The 17,966-nt window shown below is 35.4% G+C and overlaps 1 protein-coding gene across 1 annotated transcript in view; it reads left to right on the forward strand.

Moving 5' to 3' along the window:
- The window catches only part of DHX15 (DEAH-box helicase 15), a 57,449-nt gene that overhangs the window by 18,769 nt on the left and 20,714 nt on the right, over window positions 1–17,966 (forward strand). The window contains exons 4-6 of the mRNA XM_021938333.2: window positions 9,159–9,318; window positions 10,648–10,866; window positions 16,193–16,360. Coding sequence (XP_021794025.1) covers window positions 9,159–9,318; window positions 10,648–10,866; window positions 16,193–16,360 — 547 coding nt within the window. The remainder of the gene's footprint in view (window positions 1–9,158; window positions 9,319–10,647; window positions 10,867–16,192; window positions 16,361–17,966) is intronic.

The raw sequence follows: 17,966 nt of genomic DNA on the forward strand, positions 1-17,966 counted from the left end.
TTCGTCATTTATGACACTCTGTTTAGGGGTGCGTCAGTCAGCATTGCTGATTCTTGCTGCTGTTGGTGATGATGGTAGATTTCCAGTTGGAGAAATTACTGGATCTTTTTAACCAGTTAACCCAGTTAGAGAGGGACTTAGAAAACCAATTTAATAAAGTTCCTTTTAGCACAGTAATTGAATTACAATTGGGGATGTAAACTTAAACCTTGACATGTCACTGGAATGAATCAATTCAAGTATGCTCTTAGGGCTGGAGGTAAAGGTGAAACAGATGTGGCACTTTAAGGACCATTAATTATACAAACAATTATAAACTAATTTATTGAACATCTGTTATGTGGCAGTCTTGGTTCTAATTCATGTGTAGCACGTAAGTTAGGTAAGAGTAATTTTATTGGACTCTTAAAAAGAGGTGGGAATAAAGGATAAATGTGGTTATTTAACATTTAGGCAGTTTCTACAAGAGGACTAAAAAGTTAACTGTGGTCACCCTAGAAGTAGAATTCTCTTGGCTTTTGCTGATTCCTAGAAAGCTAACTTGGTTTACAGAGGCTCTACATGTTTTGTTAAATTTGACCTTTGTACTTAGGATTAGATAGAGAAGGCTCTCTTTGTTTATACAGTGCCAGTATCTTACAAAATATTGAGTAGAACCTACCCATTCATTCTAGCTTTCTGTGAGTTCTGTTGAGGATGAAAGAATATTCCCTTTTGTGAAAATTTGAGGAATAGGCAGTGTATTTTTATTTAGTTGTCTTTATTTTCCATTGTTAACTTAGGCATTTTTTCTTGATTAGGTATCTAACTCGGAAACACATACCAAATGTATTTTAGCTGTTTACACTAACAAAGCTGTATGTTTTGATTGTGGTCTCAAACATTTCAGCTCTTTTTTAAGAATCCAAGGTTTGATGTTTCCTTTTTGCCCTGTTTGATGTATTGAACATTGAAACACTGTAGATTCTAAGTTATTCAAAATATGTTCCCTTTCCTTGTGAACATTTACATCTAGTAGTTTGTTGTCATTGTAACCAGTATTTTGCTATATGTAGTGCTGTTGGGATTACAGTAAGTTAGTGTTGCTCATATTGTGTAATATGGTTGCTAAGAACATAACAGATTGAAATAGAGCCTGTCTTTGTTTATTCTTTCACCAATAAAAGAAACATTATTTAAGGACTCTGCTCATATCACTGGCTCTTCACTGACTTGGTTGGGAAGGGGTAAGCTGTCAAGCCAATAAGAAGGTAATTTGAATGTATAGAGATTTCACAGAGGAGGAGGTATTTCATCTGAGTTGAGAAGGATGGAGAGACTTTGATAGGCAGATGGACTAGCCAGTAGTAAATAGTATCAATCATTTCCTGATACTCTAGGTAGATGAGCTGGTTTCCAGTAAGGTTGAAGTTCCCACACTGTCTTAATTGACAGCACATTTAATGTCTCAATAATTTTGTCATAGTACCCCAGGCCTGAAGAACTATTTCAGAATTCCATTTACAAAGTAGTTGGGTCCTAATAACCTAAGTATTTATGTTTCTTTTAAAAAATAATACACATACGTTGAAAGAAAAGTTATTTCATTCTTAAATAACCACCATTATTTACTAAGTGTGTTAATGCTATTTGATCGCTCACAGTTTCTCAAACCTTGATAACAGATTGAACACTACCTCTTTATTTCCTGTTCTATACTGATGTTTGCCTCATACTTTTTAAAACAGCAACTATCAAAAGGATTTATGGTCTACTTTTGAAACTCTGAACTACCAAAAACTTGTAGTTCCTGGGATGTCCTACATGTTGAACATGGAAAATAGTAAAACATTATGTTTTAAATCATTAAAATGAGAACATGTATATTCTAGGTGATCATTTAATGCATTTAACAGATGGAATCAACAGCTTACTCTACTATTTGAGTGACCTGTTTTTACCCAAAAAAGTAGTTTAATCTTCTTTTGGCTGCATAGACATTAAGGTTGTAAACAAGTCCAGGTGCTCATGCAAAGTACAGGCTCATGCCTGTAATCCCAATACTCTGGGAGGCTGAGGCAGGAGGATTGCATGAGTCCAAGAGTTCTGGGATGTAGTGTGCTAGTTTGGCATCCATATGGTAACTCCTTTGAGAGTGGGGACTACCAGGTTGCCCCAGGAAGTGTGAACCAGCCCAGGTTGGAAAATGAGCAGGTCAAAGCTGATCAGTAGTGGGATTGTATCTGTGAGTAACCACTGCTTTCCAGCCTGGTCAACATAGCAAGGCCTTGTCTCTTTAAAATATATACCTACATATATACATATGTTTCTTTATATATAGATTATATATATTTCTTTATATATATAAAGAAATTACTACACATAAATCTATTTAGGCATATTAATGCTGGTAAGCTTTTTTTTTAAAATAGAGGCACTCATTTGGGTTGACTAGATTTCAGTGAGTTAATCTAAAAGATCAGTTGTAAATAGAAAAATTATACCTGGACATTTAAACAGAAGACCTATAGATTCATTTATTGTTAACATTAACCAACGCCATTTTGTTGAGTATGGGTCATTTGGAATTCCATTTAATTCTAAAGCTGGAATTTAAACTCAAACATTTAGAAAATACACAAGTTTTTCTGGAATTTAAGATAATTCAGTCTTTTGGAAGGCTTGATTTTTAGGCTCTTTTAAGTCTTTCAGAGTTGTCTCACAGATTTGATAGTTTTGTGTGTGTGTGAGATTCATCTTGTTCTAAACTTCTGAAACATACGACTTAGTGTTCATCTATATGACTCTCTTTTCTATGCTTGGGGTTTATCATTTCATGTCAGCTATAATTCCCTTGACTCAAGTGATGGAGACAGGGTTATGTATATATTCATTATGTTTCATAAAGTATATGGTTATCCCAAGGATTTATGAATTACATGGAGGCTAGTTTATGAGAGTGTGGTATAGAACTCTGTTTATTGAATATTTCCCAAGTGCCCGGCAGTTAGTGTCCTGAGGACTTTATATATGTACATTGTTTTGTTTATTTTAAACAAGTTTTACCCTGTTCACATTTTTACAAAGGGAACATTACAGAAGAAATTGTCCAAGATCAGACAATAATAGGAAAACAGGGACTTAAACCCAGTTTTGTCTTGCAACAAGTATGTATTCTTAACCTCTGTGTGTTTTATTTCCTTCATCATCGTTCCTCATCGCTCCATGTGATTCTCTGAGTGTATTGTAAAGCTTTCCTAGGTAATATGGAAAACAGTAAACCTAATTACTTGGATTAAAAAGTGCCATTCATTTATAATAGATGCCTTTTTCAAGTTGCTTTATTTATGCTTTTTAAACTTTTATGTTCAGGGGTATGTGTGCAGGTTTGCTGTATAGGTAAATTGTTATAGGAGTTTGGTGTACAGATTTTTTTTTCCTTTTTTTTTGAGACAGTGTCTCACTCTGTTCCAGGCTGGAGTGCATTGACGCAATCTCAGCCCACTGCAACCTGTGCCTCCTGGGTTCAAGCGATTCGATTCTCTTGCCTCAGCCTCCCGAGTAGCTGGGGCTACAGGTGCACGCCACCACACCTTGCTAATTTTTGTGTTTTTTGATGGAGATGGGATTTCCCCATGTTGGCAGACTGGTCTTGAACTTTGACCTCAAGCGATTCACCTGCTTTGGCCTCCCAAAGTGCTGAGATTACAGGCTGGTGTACAGATTACTTTGTCACTCAGGTAATAAGCAGTTACCTGACAGGCAGTTTTTCTCATCCTCTTTCTCTTCCCACCCTCCACCCTCTGGTAGGCCCCAGTGTTTGTTGTTCCCTTTGTGTCTGTATTTCCTCAAAGTTGAGCTCCCACTTAGAACTGAGAACATGAGGTATTTGGTTTTCTGTTCTTGTGTTAGTTTGCTTAGGATAATGACCTTCAGCTTCATATAGGTTGCCACAAGAACATGATCTCATGTTTTTATGGCTGCATAGTATTCCATTGTGTATATGTGCTACTTTTGAAAACGAATTCTACTTTTGATGGACATTTAAGTTGATTCTTTGTCTTTGCTATTGTGAATAGTACTGCAGTGAATATACACATGCCCGTGTCATTATGGTAGAAGGGTTTATATTCTGTATACCCAGTAATAGGGTTGCTGGGTCAACTGGTAATTCTATTTTAAATCTTTGAGAAGTTGCCAAACTGCTTTCCACAATGGCTGAACTAATACATTCCCATCAGCAGTGGATAAGCATTCCCTTTTCTCTACAACCTTGTTATTTTTTGACTTTTTAGTAGCCATGCTGACTACTAAAGTAGTCAGTGGTATCTCATTGTGGTTTTAAGTTGCTTTATTTTTAATGGCTGCATAGCATTTACGATTGTACCTTATTTAACAAATTCTATTGATGGAAACTCTTATTTGCAGTTTTTGCTATTATAAACATTTGCTGTCCTCAGTATCCTCTTACAAACTTGCACACACATTTTTTCACACACACACTTCTGTGAAATAAATTCCTTACTAGGGAAATTGTTTGGGTCATAGGGTATACTTGAATTTTATCAGCTTTTGGCAGATTGCCCTCCATAGAGATTTTTATACTCCTACCAGTAAGGAATGAGCAAATGAGCATCTGTTTCTTTACCCTTGCCAACTCAGCATTATAAAACTTTTTATCTTTGTCAATCTTGTAAGTGAAAAATGGGATCTCTTTATGGTTTTAATTTGCATTTATTTTCTGTGAAATTGAACATCTTTGTATATTAGCCATTTGTATTTCTTTTTGGAATCGGAGACTGGTGCTTTTTTCATCTCAGGATTTCTACGTAGTTGACAGCTGTTTTTAAGGTGCTATTTTAAAATGCATCTCAGTTTCAGAGAATTTAAATTTGGCCAAATGTGCAGTATTATAAAATTGATAGAATTAGATGTCTCCTCATGCTTTGCCCATCTTCTGTAGTGGGTTGGCCTTTTTCTTATTGATTTGTAGGAGCTTATAACGGAGTTAGCACTTTGGATATAAGTTGCAATTTTTGCCCAGTTTGTCATCTATTTCTTTGCTTTATAACACTTCATAAAACACAGAGACTTGAAGTTTGTACACGTATTGAATTAACCATCTTTATGATGTCCAGGTTTTGCATCATACCCTGCCCAATGTTGTTTTAAATAATTTAATCCATGTATTTTACTATTTTGTTTTTGTTTTAAACATTTAACCAAGCTGGAATTTTACTGGGAGGGATCATAAGGTTTGAGGTAGGGATTTCTGGTTTTCATTTTAGAAAAATGATTTTTTGCCTTTCTGAGGCTTAGTTTATAATTTTTTGCAATGTTTCATAAAATATATATACACACACACATATATATACACATACATATATAACTACAAAAATATAAATAAGTAATATATTTGCAGGATGTAATGTTTTACCATGGTTTGTTCAAATCAGAATTAGTGATGTGTTAGGTGTCGTCATCTTGCCAAGATCATAGTTGGCAGTTGGCTTGTAGTTATACTACGCCATCTACATGTATCTGTTGCAAAAAAGTACTTAAGCTGGGTTGATACTATACAGTACATTGGGTTTTTGGTATATTTTATTAGGCAGTCACAGTTGAAAAGCTGAACTGTTACATACTCCAGGGATGTTTTTGCTATTTTAGGCATCTATTTTAGGTAATCTGCTTCTTGTTTGATTTAGACTAGTGTTTCTTAAACTTTAGCAATCATCAGAATCACTTGAAAACTTGTTAGAACACAGATTGCTATGCCCCACCTTCAAATTTGCTGATTAAGTAGATCTGAGATGAGACTCAGGTTTTGTAGTTCTTACTAGTTCCCAGGTGATGCTAATAACTTTTTAAGGGAGTCTCTGCCCTAAAACAGTCGGAAAACACTGTAGATGGTAAGGCACCCAGTAAAGTGTAGAGTTTGACTATCCTGTGGCATTTTTGTTTATTAATTCGTTATTGAAACTTCAAACTTAAAATTTTACTCTTGTGACTCACTCCTTAGCCTGGATAAATATTTCATTGCTACTAAGAAAGGTAGTAAAACTTGACTCTTACATAAAGGAAAATGGACTATAGTTTTTATCTCCACTACCTGGTTCTGCCTTCCCTGAGTTCTGTGTCAAGCTAGTTTTTTGTTGTTAAGCAGAGGGTTTCATGCATTTAACAGTATAGCAAATCATCAGGTACTGTTTCTATTTGTTTTTTTTAAGTGGCTTAAAATTAACATTCACTCACAATTCTGAAGGTCAGAAGTTCAAAAACAGCATGTTGGCAGGCTAGTTCCAACTGGAGACTCTAAGGGGCAACAGTCTTTCATGAGTCTCTCCTAGCTTTTGGTGGTGGCTAACGGTCTTTGGCATTCCTTGGCTTGTAGCTTTATAACCACAGTCTCTGTCTTCATCTTCACATGGCTTTCCCTTTGTATTCAAATCTCGCTCTCTTTACATTTTATAAGGATACTGATCATTGGATTTAGGGCCCACTGTAAATTCAGGGTGATCTTTTCTGAAATTCATAACTTAATTACTTCTACAAAGACCCTATTTCTGAATAATGTCACATTGGTAGGTAACAGAGGTTAGGACCTGGGCATATCTTTCAAATACCTTTTTTTGCTATTAAATTTGTATATACAGTGTATTCCTTTATCTGGGACTTTGTGGAGAGTGTGTTAATGTAGTAGAGACTTAGGACTGAGGATCAGTACAGTGATACCTAGTCTTAGTAACTGGTTTTGGGAACCTGTAAAAGTTAACTATGGTTTTTTCGTTTTCTTCACTGGGAAAGAAGTAAGTTTGACTGTATTCTTGAGACCTTCCAAATTTTAAATTTTCATTTTTCTTGAAATTCATTGCACAAACAGCAATATCCCGTATTAACTGGTGATGCAAGAAGTAATTAAGTGCAGCACCTCATGGAATGGAATCACTGGGTGATGGTCAGTGGTGAAGAACCATTAAGAATTGTCTGTGGATGACAGAAGTTTTGGCCATTTAACTTAGTACTTGCAATATGCATAGTTAATAAAGCACAATAAAATATTTCCATTAATCTAACTTAAGTATTTATAGTCTGCCATCTGTAACATTTCTTCCCTTAGAAAAATAAAAAGGAATGTCTGTTGGTTAGCTCTGCTCCATATTGTTGTGATTGGTTAAAGCTTGAGGAATGTGAGGAGAAAAAGGATCAAAATAAGGTGACTTTTAAAACCACTTTTAAGAAGTTTTCAACTTAAAGTCATATTTTGTCATTTCTGTGACTTTGTTCTCAAGTTTTTATTGTCTGAAGTTACAATGTATCTTACGATCTACTGAGGTCTTGTAGTTGGTGGCAGTTTGGTAATTATTGCCTGTGAATGCTTGAACTTGATCTAGCTGTACATATTTTCACCTCAAAGAATGTGAATTGTTGGGTCTGTATATACTGAGAGGATTTGCTAATTTAAATGCCTTCAAAAATATTAAATATCACACTCTGATTCCATGTTGAAATGAGTACTGAGTATCAAGAGACTGGGAAATGGAGCAATAGGGTGTGAATACGCTAGTATTTGAGCAAATGTTGGAAGAGTAACCTATCCATTTTTTTTTGCCCTGCAAATCAACAGACAGCTCTATTGAAGCTAAGAGAGTTAACTCAAAATAGAGGAAGCTGTAATGTTCTGTTACTAAGATCATGTACAAGAGTATTGCCTATCTCATGTCTGTGATATATCGAAAGACAGGAAAAATTACCAAATGTCCTCAGATCAAAGAAATTTCAAAGCAGCTACGGGCTATAGTGTTGCTGATTCATACACTATACTTTACTGTCTTTAAGGCACTGAGTCATAGTTTAATTGGCAGTTTTTTCTTTCCTGGTCTTACATAAAATAACCTTATAGTTAATGCTGTTTGTCCCTCCCAGAAATGTGGTAGTTTATTTTTAAAAATATGACCAAGGACAAGAAGCATAAAGCATATAAATGAGTTCAGATGGATTTGTTTGCCAAAAGCTTTTTAAATTTAGAATTAAGTTTAGGTGAAATAAAGAGAATTCACTTCTTTTTGTGGTATACTATCAGTTTGCTGAACTTAATGCTCCAACAGATGGCATGAGCTTCATGGTCCATGAAAGATTCGGTTAGACTAATCATAAAAAGAGCCAAAATGGTGAAATCATAAATGATGGCTTCAGATTTTTAATACCATTTTTAAATCTGTAAATAAAATAATGGGTTTTTAATCTAACTGAATGAGCTGTGACTTAAGCATCTAAAGGCATACTGTGTTTTGTCCAGGTGCCAAAAGGAAAATAGTTTTTTTTCATAGTGACAGCAGTAACCAGAGTGGAATGGACAGGAGATAGCTGATCCCTACAAAGTTATACAACCTTGACCCTTGATCTCATTGTCTTCATTCTTATGTGGCACCTCTCTTGTGATAACTGGAGTCCATATTAGCTGCCTTCACTTGAGCCATCCCTAACTAAGCCTGGTTTCCCTTTTTGGTTCATTGATCAATCTGACATCATTTGTTATTTATCTTCCATTTATGTATCAGCATTTCTTTAGTGTAGATGCTGCCCCTCAGTCCCACTTCTTTTATTAATAAATTCCTTTTGTGCGTTAAGATTATTTCTTTGGGGTGGGAGGAGGATGGCAGACTCAAGCGCTGTCAGCCCTTTTGAACCAAGAGCCTGGTGTTAGCTTATTAAGTAAGGAATTGTTAAGGCTTAACAAAAAATGTTTATTTGCATGTGGTAACATTTTAGTAGTGTGACATGAAGCAACTTAAAATGGTTTATTAGTTTGTTTTGTATGTTGAGTATTTGTATGTTTTTAAACGGTTTAAGAAATTGAAAATGATGAATTTTGCCTTGGCGTTTGTGTGAAACCGTGTAATTGTTACGTTCCATAATCGGTCATAAAGTCTTCCCAGTACATTTCAGTATTATATTTTTCAAGAATTGATAATGCATATTGTGTTTGGTTGTATACTCTTAAAAAAAGATTTTCTTGAAACTTAATTTTGCAATTGATCGTGAAACAGTAGCACATTTGTTTGGGGCAGAAGTTTAGTTTTAATTTACCTAATGTCTTTGCATTTCATTTTTGTCACGAAGTTTGGTTTTAAAATGACCTAAAGGAACCTTTAACCAACATGTTCTTTGGAATATAGGTATATGACTGATGGGATGTTACTTCGTGAAGCTATGAATGATCCCCTCCTGGAGCGTTATGGTGTAATAATTCTTGATGAGGCTCATGAGAGGACACTGGCTACAGATATTTTAATGGGTGTTCTGAAGGAAGTTGTAAGACAGAGATCAGATTTAAAGGTGAAGTAATTTCTTCTCTCCATTTAATTATATATGTGTGTATATGGGCATAAAAATGGGGAATACATACTGATCAATAACCAACTGTAAGAAATCACCTGTAAAAGAAGGAACTAGTAAGTACCTTCTTGTTTTGTTTCTGCTTTGCTGTGTCTTCATTTTAGACTTTAAGTATATTTCTCCCCCTTTTTAGTAATGCATTTTTAAGCCAAATCTTCTCAATTTCTTACCCACCTAGTTCTTTTATAATCTAATAACATATATGTGTAACTGCGCTACTCACTCTACCCTTCATTAAGTACAGAGGCCCCCTTTACTTAAGGATTAAATCTTTGTCCCTCAGATCCATGTCCTTGTCTCATCACAAACACCCATTGTAACTTAATAGTGTTGGAGAGTGGAAATAACTATACATAGGACAGGCAGCTCCTTAGAAATGTAGTCGCTTACCCTAGTGTATTACTTCTTTTCTCCATACCGCATGTACCTTGGCCACTGTTACTATGTTGATTAAGGGCCTAAAACTATTTTTGACATTTTTGTCCCCCAAAGTCTATGAAGTTCACCTTTTTGCTGTGTTGTGTGTGTATACTATTCATTAGAATGTAGACTCATCCCTTGTTGATATGTGTGTTATAGAAGGGTTCATAGCCTGGCAACAGAGCGAGACTCTATCTCAGAAACAAACAAACAAACAAGGGTTCAGCACTGGCAAGAAAGATTCTGGGTCTTTAGAAAAAAAATTGAGACCTGAGCATGTTTTTGTTTATAAAAATTAGATCAATGCTTTAAAAAATATATTTAAAGAATAATGTGAGTACTGTCATTATTTATTAAACTTGCTGTGCTACCAAGGTTTTAGTGAGAACCTGAAAGTAGAAATTAAGAACTCTAGTGAAACATTTTATGGAGGAACCTTCTTTTTATATCTGGTCCACTGATTTTTGTTTGTTTGTTTGCATTTTCTTTCTGTTTTTCCCTATTTGCAAAGTTTTGTTTTAATAATGGTAGCAGTAATTATCCTACATATTAATGTTTTCTTTTACCAATCTGAATTACATATAATTTTATAAAATCTGATTTTTAAGGTATTTTATGAAGAAATACTGTAGTTTATGCATTTATCTTTTTCTAAATTTTTAAAAATGTAAATAACTTTTACTATAGTTCAGTCATTATGTATTTGATTTTTCATTTACACTTTATTTGAAGGTTTTCATGGGCTTTTTAATAGCTGATATATACATAGAATAGTGAATATTGCTATACTTTTAAGACCGCATAAGAACCCTTGAAGACAGCTTCAAGTAATTTACTGTTTTCTTTTAGGTTATAGTTATGAGCGCTACTCTAGATGCAGGAAAATTCCAGATTTACTTTGATAACTGTCCTCTCTTAACTATTCCTGGGCGTACACATCCTGTTGAGATCTTTTATACTCCAGAACCAGAGAGAGATTATCTTGAAGCAGCAATTCGAACAGTTATCCAGATTCATATGTGTGAAGAGGAAGAGGGAGATCTTCTTCTTTTCTTAACTGGTCAAGAGGTATTGTTTTAATTTTCTTCATTATTTAGCTTTTGACATACTGTTACTAATATGCAGCAACTTTAATCATAAGAACATGGCATGTTAATCATTTTTTTTATTTCAATGTTCTTCAACCTGATTATATTAATATGTAAAATATATAACCCCCTTTATCTGTATACTATAGGAATACTTTTATATACCACTAGAGTTTGTGTTATAGTTAATTATTTTAAGAGTGTTAAATGCTTTTGGAATTTTAAGATTTTGCAATAGCAGTTTAGGAGATCCGTGGGATACAATTGGTATTATGCTGAGGCATGAATTTGCATCATAGCTGCTTTGAAATCAGGTTATCCTCATACAGTTATTTAGCTTGTGAGTGAACTTGGGTGCCTATTCATCGTCAAAACACTTCAGTTTGGTTTTGTCTTCCCATATGCTCATGAAGGTTGGAAAGGATGACTAAAAGTTCTTAGTTAGAATTTACTTCATTTAAAATTGTATTCTCAGATGTAGCATTTCTAAGCTTATTTTCAATAGGGTGTTTATAGGTGTGCTTTGGAATTCTTGAATGGCTAAATAAATTCAGAAGCTATTTGGTTAATACAAAGTTTTAAAAAGGCTTTTACGAAAGGGTTTTTCTTTTTCTTTTTTGGGGTGGAGAGGGAGGACAGAGTCTCTCTCTGTCACCCAGGCTGGGGTGCAGTGGCATGATTATCGGCTCACTGCAACCTCTGCTTCCCAGGTTCAAGTGATTCTCTTGCCTCAGCCTCCCAAGTAGCTGGGCTCACAGGTGCCCACCATCACGCCTGGCTAGTTTTTTTATTTTTAATAGAGACAGGGTTTCACTATGTTGGCCAGGCTAGTCTCGAATCCTGGACCTCAGGTGATCTGCCCTTCTCAGGCTCCCAAAGTGCTGGGATCATAGGTGCAAGCCACCGCACCCAGCCCCAAAATGCTTTTCTGATGGCATATGAACAGCAATGGTGGTATTGAGACTGTTGGGATAATCACTTTGTCCTCCTGTGTCTGGTCTCTCTAGTTTCTCACTTCCTCCAAAGTGCATAGTGTATTTTTATTTTTACTATTTTTGAGATGGAGTTTTGCTCTTGTTGTCCAGGCTGGAGTGCAGTGACGCGATCTTGGTTCACCACAACCACTGCCTTTCGGGTTTAAGTGATTCTCCTGCCTCAGCCTTCTCAGTAGCTGGGATTACAGACATGCACCACCATGCCCGGCTAATTTTGTATTTTTAGTAGAGATGGGGTTTCTCCATGTTGGTCTCGAACTCCTGACCTCAGGTAATCCACCTGCCTCAGCCTCCCAAAGTGCTGGTATTACAGGCGTGAACCACTGCGCCCAGCCATATTTTTATTTTTTAAATCAGTATTTTAAGTTGTCATCATATTCAGATAACATAAGCTTATTGAGATTCTATCAGAAATTTATCAAATGGCCTCATGGTTAAGGACCTGAAAGGTTTTTCTCTGAGACAGCTTTGTGCACTATTTTTTAACTGTGAATCCCACAGCTGGGGAAAGGAGGGGAGTAAGCCGAAGGGTTTTCAGATGTGTGCTAGAGTGTAAGTCTTCCATGAAATAAAATGCCACTCTAGTTGTCAACTGTTTATATGCATACCATTGCTTCTTTAAATTATCTTTAGGTTCCCAGTCTTGAATTTGTAGAGTTTTGGGGAGAAGGTAGCAGAAAACCTAATGTTTTGTTTACATTTCATTCGTTGTATTTAGTAATAGAGCTGGTCTAAAGTAAGTATTACCTTCTCATTTTTGTGAACCTTCGTTATTTTTACTTGGTAAGTTAAATGGTACTGTGAAATCAGTACTCCTTTCTTCATAAATTTGAATAGCCTCCATGAAATTGAGTAATCTTATAAAATTTTAAAACTGGTTTTTAAGAACATATTCTGACCACCTAAATAAAAGTGCTTCTATAGTCACCTAAGTTAATTTGGGAGGGAGAGAGAACAGTGTTGCCTAGATAGGAATTAGATAAGAGTGATTGTAATTAAATAATTTTTTATTTTTAATTTTGCTTAGTAAAATTCTTTTTCAACATGCAGTGAGTTAATTGGTAAGGTCCAGATTAATTTACTAACATATTGCTGCTTTTGGAGTTAAAAATCTTTCCTCAAATAAAGAACTCCTGAACTGTCTTTATTCTTAGTATTGCTGATGACTAAGCAGATGGCTGCTGTTGGGACAGTGAAACTTCCTTTTCCTCCTCTACCTGTTTGTTTTTATATTCTGATGAATGCAGATAAGTTTTGTGGCATTCTCAGCTGATAGTGTTGACTTTTTGGAAGTTTGGCAAACCTCAGGGAAAATTTTTATTGCAAGTTTTAAAACTGTTTAGAACTTTATCTAAAAACATAAGTGTTACGGGATTTCTTCCACATTTTAGAGATGCCTTTATATCCTACATAGTCAACATTTTATTTTAGCTCCATGCATTCTTAGCAGATTGGGTAATCTAATCTCCAGCAAAGTTGGAATTGTCATTTTAAAATACTGGAATCACAAAGCAAACGTCTAATTAAAGCACGTAATTTTTAATGTGTGAAATCTGGATATTTTGTGATTTCTGACCATTTATTTTTCATATATATACAGTAAAATTAAAATTGCAGATACTTTTAAATGTTGGAAGCCTAGTTTTATATTATGTTCAAATATTTTTGAAGTTGGAGAGCTCTTAATTTTTTATTTGCATGCCAGCAGGGGGCATTCTAATCTAGATACAACGTTTGAAAGCAGTATTTTCAGAAAATATTTATTCACTTTGTTATGTTTTTTATTTAGATGAATAGCATCTACTTGCATTAGAAACTTGAGATTTCAAAGGGGGATCTGTTAACATTGAATCTTTAATAGTAATTTTCTGTGTTGATTTTTGAGACAGATAACCTTTAAGAAAACTGGTGTGTTTGAAATAAGTGAAAAGTAATTTATTTGTTCTTACTGTGTTAAGGAACTTTGTGTTTTTTGATACAGAAACACAGTTGGACATTAAAAAAAATATAAAGTAAACGTCCTAAAATTCTTCCTCACTCATTAGTATCGTTGTCCTTTGGGGGAAAAACGCGATTTGTTGACAAGGGTAGCTTCTGATTGGGTCATTTATTGGACAGGCTGCCTCGTATATAGTAAGCGTTTTACATACTTCTGGGTTTAATTGAATTAATACTCCAATAAAATTTGGAATACATTTGTCTGCAGTGCTGCCTTCCATTTTTAAGTTCCTTTGCCTCTCCCAGAGCTGTCATACATAATCTGTCTCTCTCTTTTCTTCTGTCTTGGTATTCATTATGTCTCCTCTTGAATGCAAATGCCTTAGAATATAGTCATGTGTGACATAACAACATTTTGGTCAAGACAGACTTCTCAGATAGCCATGGTGCTGGTCCCATAAGATTATAATGGAGCTGAACGTAACCTTGCAACATCATAGCACAACACATTACTCACTGCTTTGTGGTGATGCTAGTTCAAACAAACCTACTTTGCTACCAGTTGTTTAAAAGTACTATATAGCATGTACAATTATGTACAGTACATAATGATAATAGGACATTGTTAGTGGTTTATGTATTTACTACATGTTTTATCATTATTTTAGAGTGTTCTCCTTCGACTTAAAAATGTTAACTGTAAAACAGGCTCAGGCAGGTCCTTCAGGAGATATTCTAGGAGAAGACACTGTTATCACAGGAGATGACAGCTCTATGTGTGTTACTGGCCTTTGAAGACCTTCCAGTGGGCTAATATGTAAAGTTGGAAGATAGTGATATTGATGATCCTGACTCTGGGGGGGTCTAGGTTAAGTGGGTGTTTGGGTCTTTTAACCAAAATGTTTAAGAAGTTGAAAAAGTAAAAAATTTTAAATTAGAATAAAGCTTATAGAGTAAGGATATAAAGAGAAAATACTTTTGCACAGCTGTACAGCGTGTTTGTGTTTTAAGCTAAGTGTTACTACAAAACAGTCAGTTAAAAAAATTAAAGTTCGTAAAGTTAAAAAGTTGCAGTAAGCTAAGGTTAATTTATTGAAGAAAGAAAAATATATCAAAAGAAAATACATTTTAAATAAATTTTGTGTAGTCAAAACGTACAGCGTTTATAAAGTCTACAGTTGTGTACAGAATGTCCTAGGCCATCACATTCACTGAGTACTCACTCACAGCAGCTTTCAGTCCTGCAGACTTCATTCATGGCAGATATCCTATACGGGTGTACTGATTTTTACCTTTTTTTTTTTGAGACGGAGTTTCGCTCTTGTTGCCCAGGATGGAGTGCAATGGCGCAATCTCGCCTCACCGCAACCTCTGCCTAACTGGTTCAAGCGATTCTCCTGCCTCAGCCTCCCAAGTAGCTGGGATTACAGGCATGTGCCACCACACCCAACTAATTGTGTGTTTTTAGTAGACATGGGGTTTCTCCATGTTGGTCAGGCTGATCTCAAACTCTCGACCTCAGGTGATCCGCCTGCCTCGGCCTCCTAAAGTGCTGGGATTACAGGCGTGAGCCACCATGCCTGGCAGTTTTTATCTTTTATACCATATTTTTACCATGCCTTTTCTTTGTTTAGATGAACAAACACTTCCCATTGTGTTACAGTTGCCTACTGTATTCACTTAAGTAACATGCTCCTCAGGTTTGTAGCCTAGGAGCAATAGGCTATACCATCTAGGTTCATGAATACACTAGAATGTTTACACAACAACAGAGTCGCCTAACAGATTTCTCAGAACATATTCCTGTCATTAAGCAACGTGTGACTGTAGTTTTCTGAGAAAAAAAATTGTAGCTGCTCTAAGACATTTGGGTTAGCCTAGTTCTTAAATATCTGTGTTGATACTGTAAAGGTGTTTGTTCTCATTAGGCACAATGAAGCAAATCTTCCATATAATTGCATTAGTGATACGTGACATTAAAGCCTAATTGGCTTATTTAAAATGTCTAGCACATCAATTTCTTTTAGATTGTGAAAATTGAAAAGGTCATAAGTGCATTTAAATATTCCTGGGTGAGAAATTTCAATTTTAGTACAATTTGTTGAGAATTAATTAGGAAATCTGACTCTAAGAAAAGGGGTGTGGAATGCAAATAAGGCAGTTATATATTCATTTGAATACAAAAATGAAAGTTTCTTGGATTGTTTTGGAAATCTCGTTGAAATTTGCTAAATTAGTTTGGTTACTAAATTGAAAATAGGGTATCTATGAAGTGAAAGAGGATGGCATACATAAAATAGACTGCATAGAACTGTGATTATAGTAAATAAAAATGTTTCAGTATTCGTTTTTAGACTCACTTTTATTTTGTAGGAAATTGATGAAGCCTGTAAGAGAATAAAGCGTGAGGTTGATGATTTGGGCCCTGAAGTTGGTGACATTAAAATCATTCCATTGTATTCTACACTTCCACCTCAGCAGCAGCAGCGCATTTTTGAGCCTCCACCTCCCAAAAAACAGAATGGAGCAATTGGAAGAAAGGTAACATTAGAAATGTTCTTTATAAACATTTCACTAATAACGGAAGAATTATTTATGATATACAAACTTCATTCAGTTATAAAGGACTAAGTTGTGGGTGATTATGATCTAGGTTTGTACAACAAACTAATATCCATTTGTAGGGTTCTGCATCTCTCTTGACCCTAAAGTAAGAATGGGTACTGCTTCTCCTAGGTAGTCCCTCCTTAGCAAATGGAAGATTCGTTAGAATGGGTTAAGAAAAGAGGATGTTGGCCAAGTACTGTCTTTTCTTCTATTAAATCACTTGGTATAAAGTAAGCACTTTTTCTTTGGTGCCTTGGCCTTCTGCCCATAATTTTCTTTAAGGCTTCACCAAGTAATAATGTCTACAGGTGGGAAATGTTGACTCTGTGCAGACATCTAATAACAGTAGCACTGTTCTGGCCGGGCGTGGCGGCTCATGCTTGTAATCCCAGCACTTTTGGGAGACCGAGGCGGGCAGATCACGAGGTCAGGAGTTTGAGACCAGCCTGACCAACATGGTGAAGCTCTGTCTGTGTTGAAAATAAAAAAAAATTAGCCGGTCATGGTAGTGCATACCTGTAATCCCAGCTACTCAGAAGGCAGAGGCAGGAGAATCACTTGAACATGGGAGACAGAGGTTGCAGTGAGCTGAGACCGTACCACTGCTCTCCAGCCTGGGCAACAGAACGTGACTCCATCTCAGGAAAAAAAAAAAAAAGGTAGCACTGATCACACTGCATAACTACGTGAGTTCCTTAAAGGCAGAAGCTTCATCTAGATCCTGTCACACAGACAGGAACAAGGTTATTTCAGCCCTATTTCTGAGATACTTTGCTGAGGGGTTGGGAAGACATCCTGGTTCCAGTTTGAAACAGCAGCTGGGCTTTTATTTATTTTTTAAGATTTGGGAGTCCTAATAGAGTCTTTGAAAATAAGATTGCACAGTTATATTAAAAGGTTTAAATCACTTGAACAGTGGAGTCAACTAGACTTTTAAACCTACCCATGTATTAGGTTACATAATAGCTGCATGTGAATTTTGGTAAGATTTTCTTAATTTGTGATCCTAGTTTTTTCATTTTTTAAAGCTGTTACTTTGATCCCTTAGGGGGACGATTGTCAAGGATTAAGTTTGACGTATACAAGATACTTATGTACAAGGCTTTTGTGGCAGCTGCTATAAGTTTCTTCAGTTTATTTATATTGAAAAAAGTCTTACCTGAACTTTTTACTCACCTCATTTACTTGTTAGTCAAAATCGAAATTTGTTGCTTTCTTATTTCTGTATTGAGGACTAACACACCCACAACTTCTTTTGTGATTTTTTTTCCCAGTATCTTAGCTAATTTTTTGATGATTACTGAAAAATTACGAATCATAAACACAACTGTGATTATTTTTTACATGGCCATATAAAACTTAAATGAACAAAATATGTTTCTCAAATTGAAAGAATTCACTGAGTGGATGTGCAGTAGCAGCCTAGTGTAATATAAATAAACAGGGATTGATAGAAATATTAAAAAAAAAAACAGCTTTTGAGTTTTTCATAGATCATCAAGTGTAATAAATTTGACTTTTAGAAAATAGTCTAATCATA

The sequence above is a fragment of the Papio anubis genome, chromosome 3 (assembly GCF_008728515.1).
Source record: "Papio anubis isolate 15944 chromosome 3, Panubis1.0, whole genome shotgun sequence".
NCBI lineage: Eukaryota > Metazoa > Chordata > Mammalia > Primates > Cercopithecidae > Papio > Papio anubis.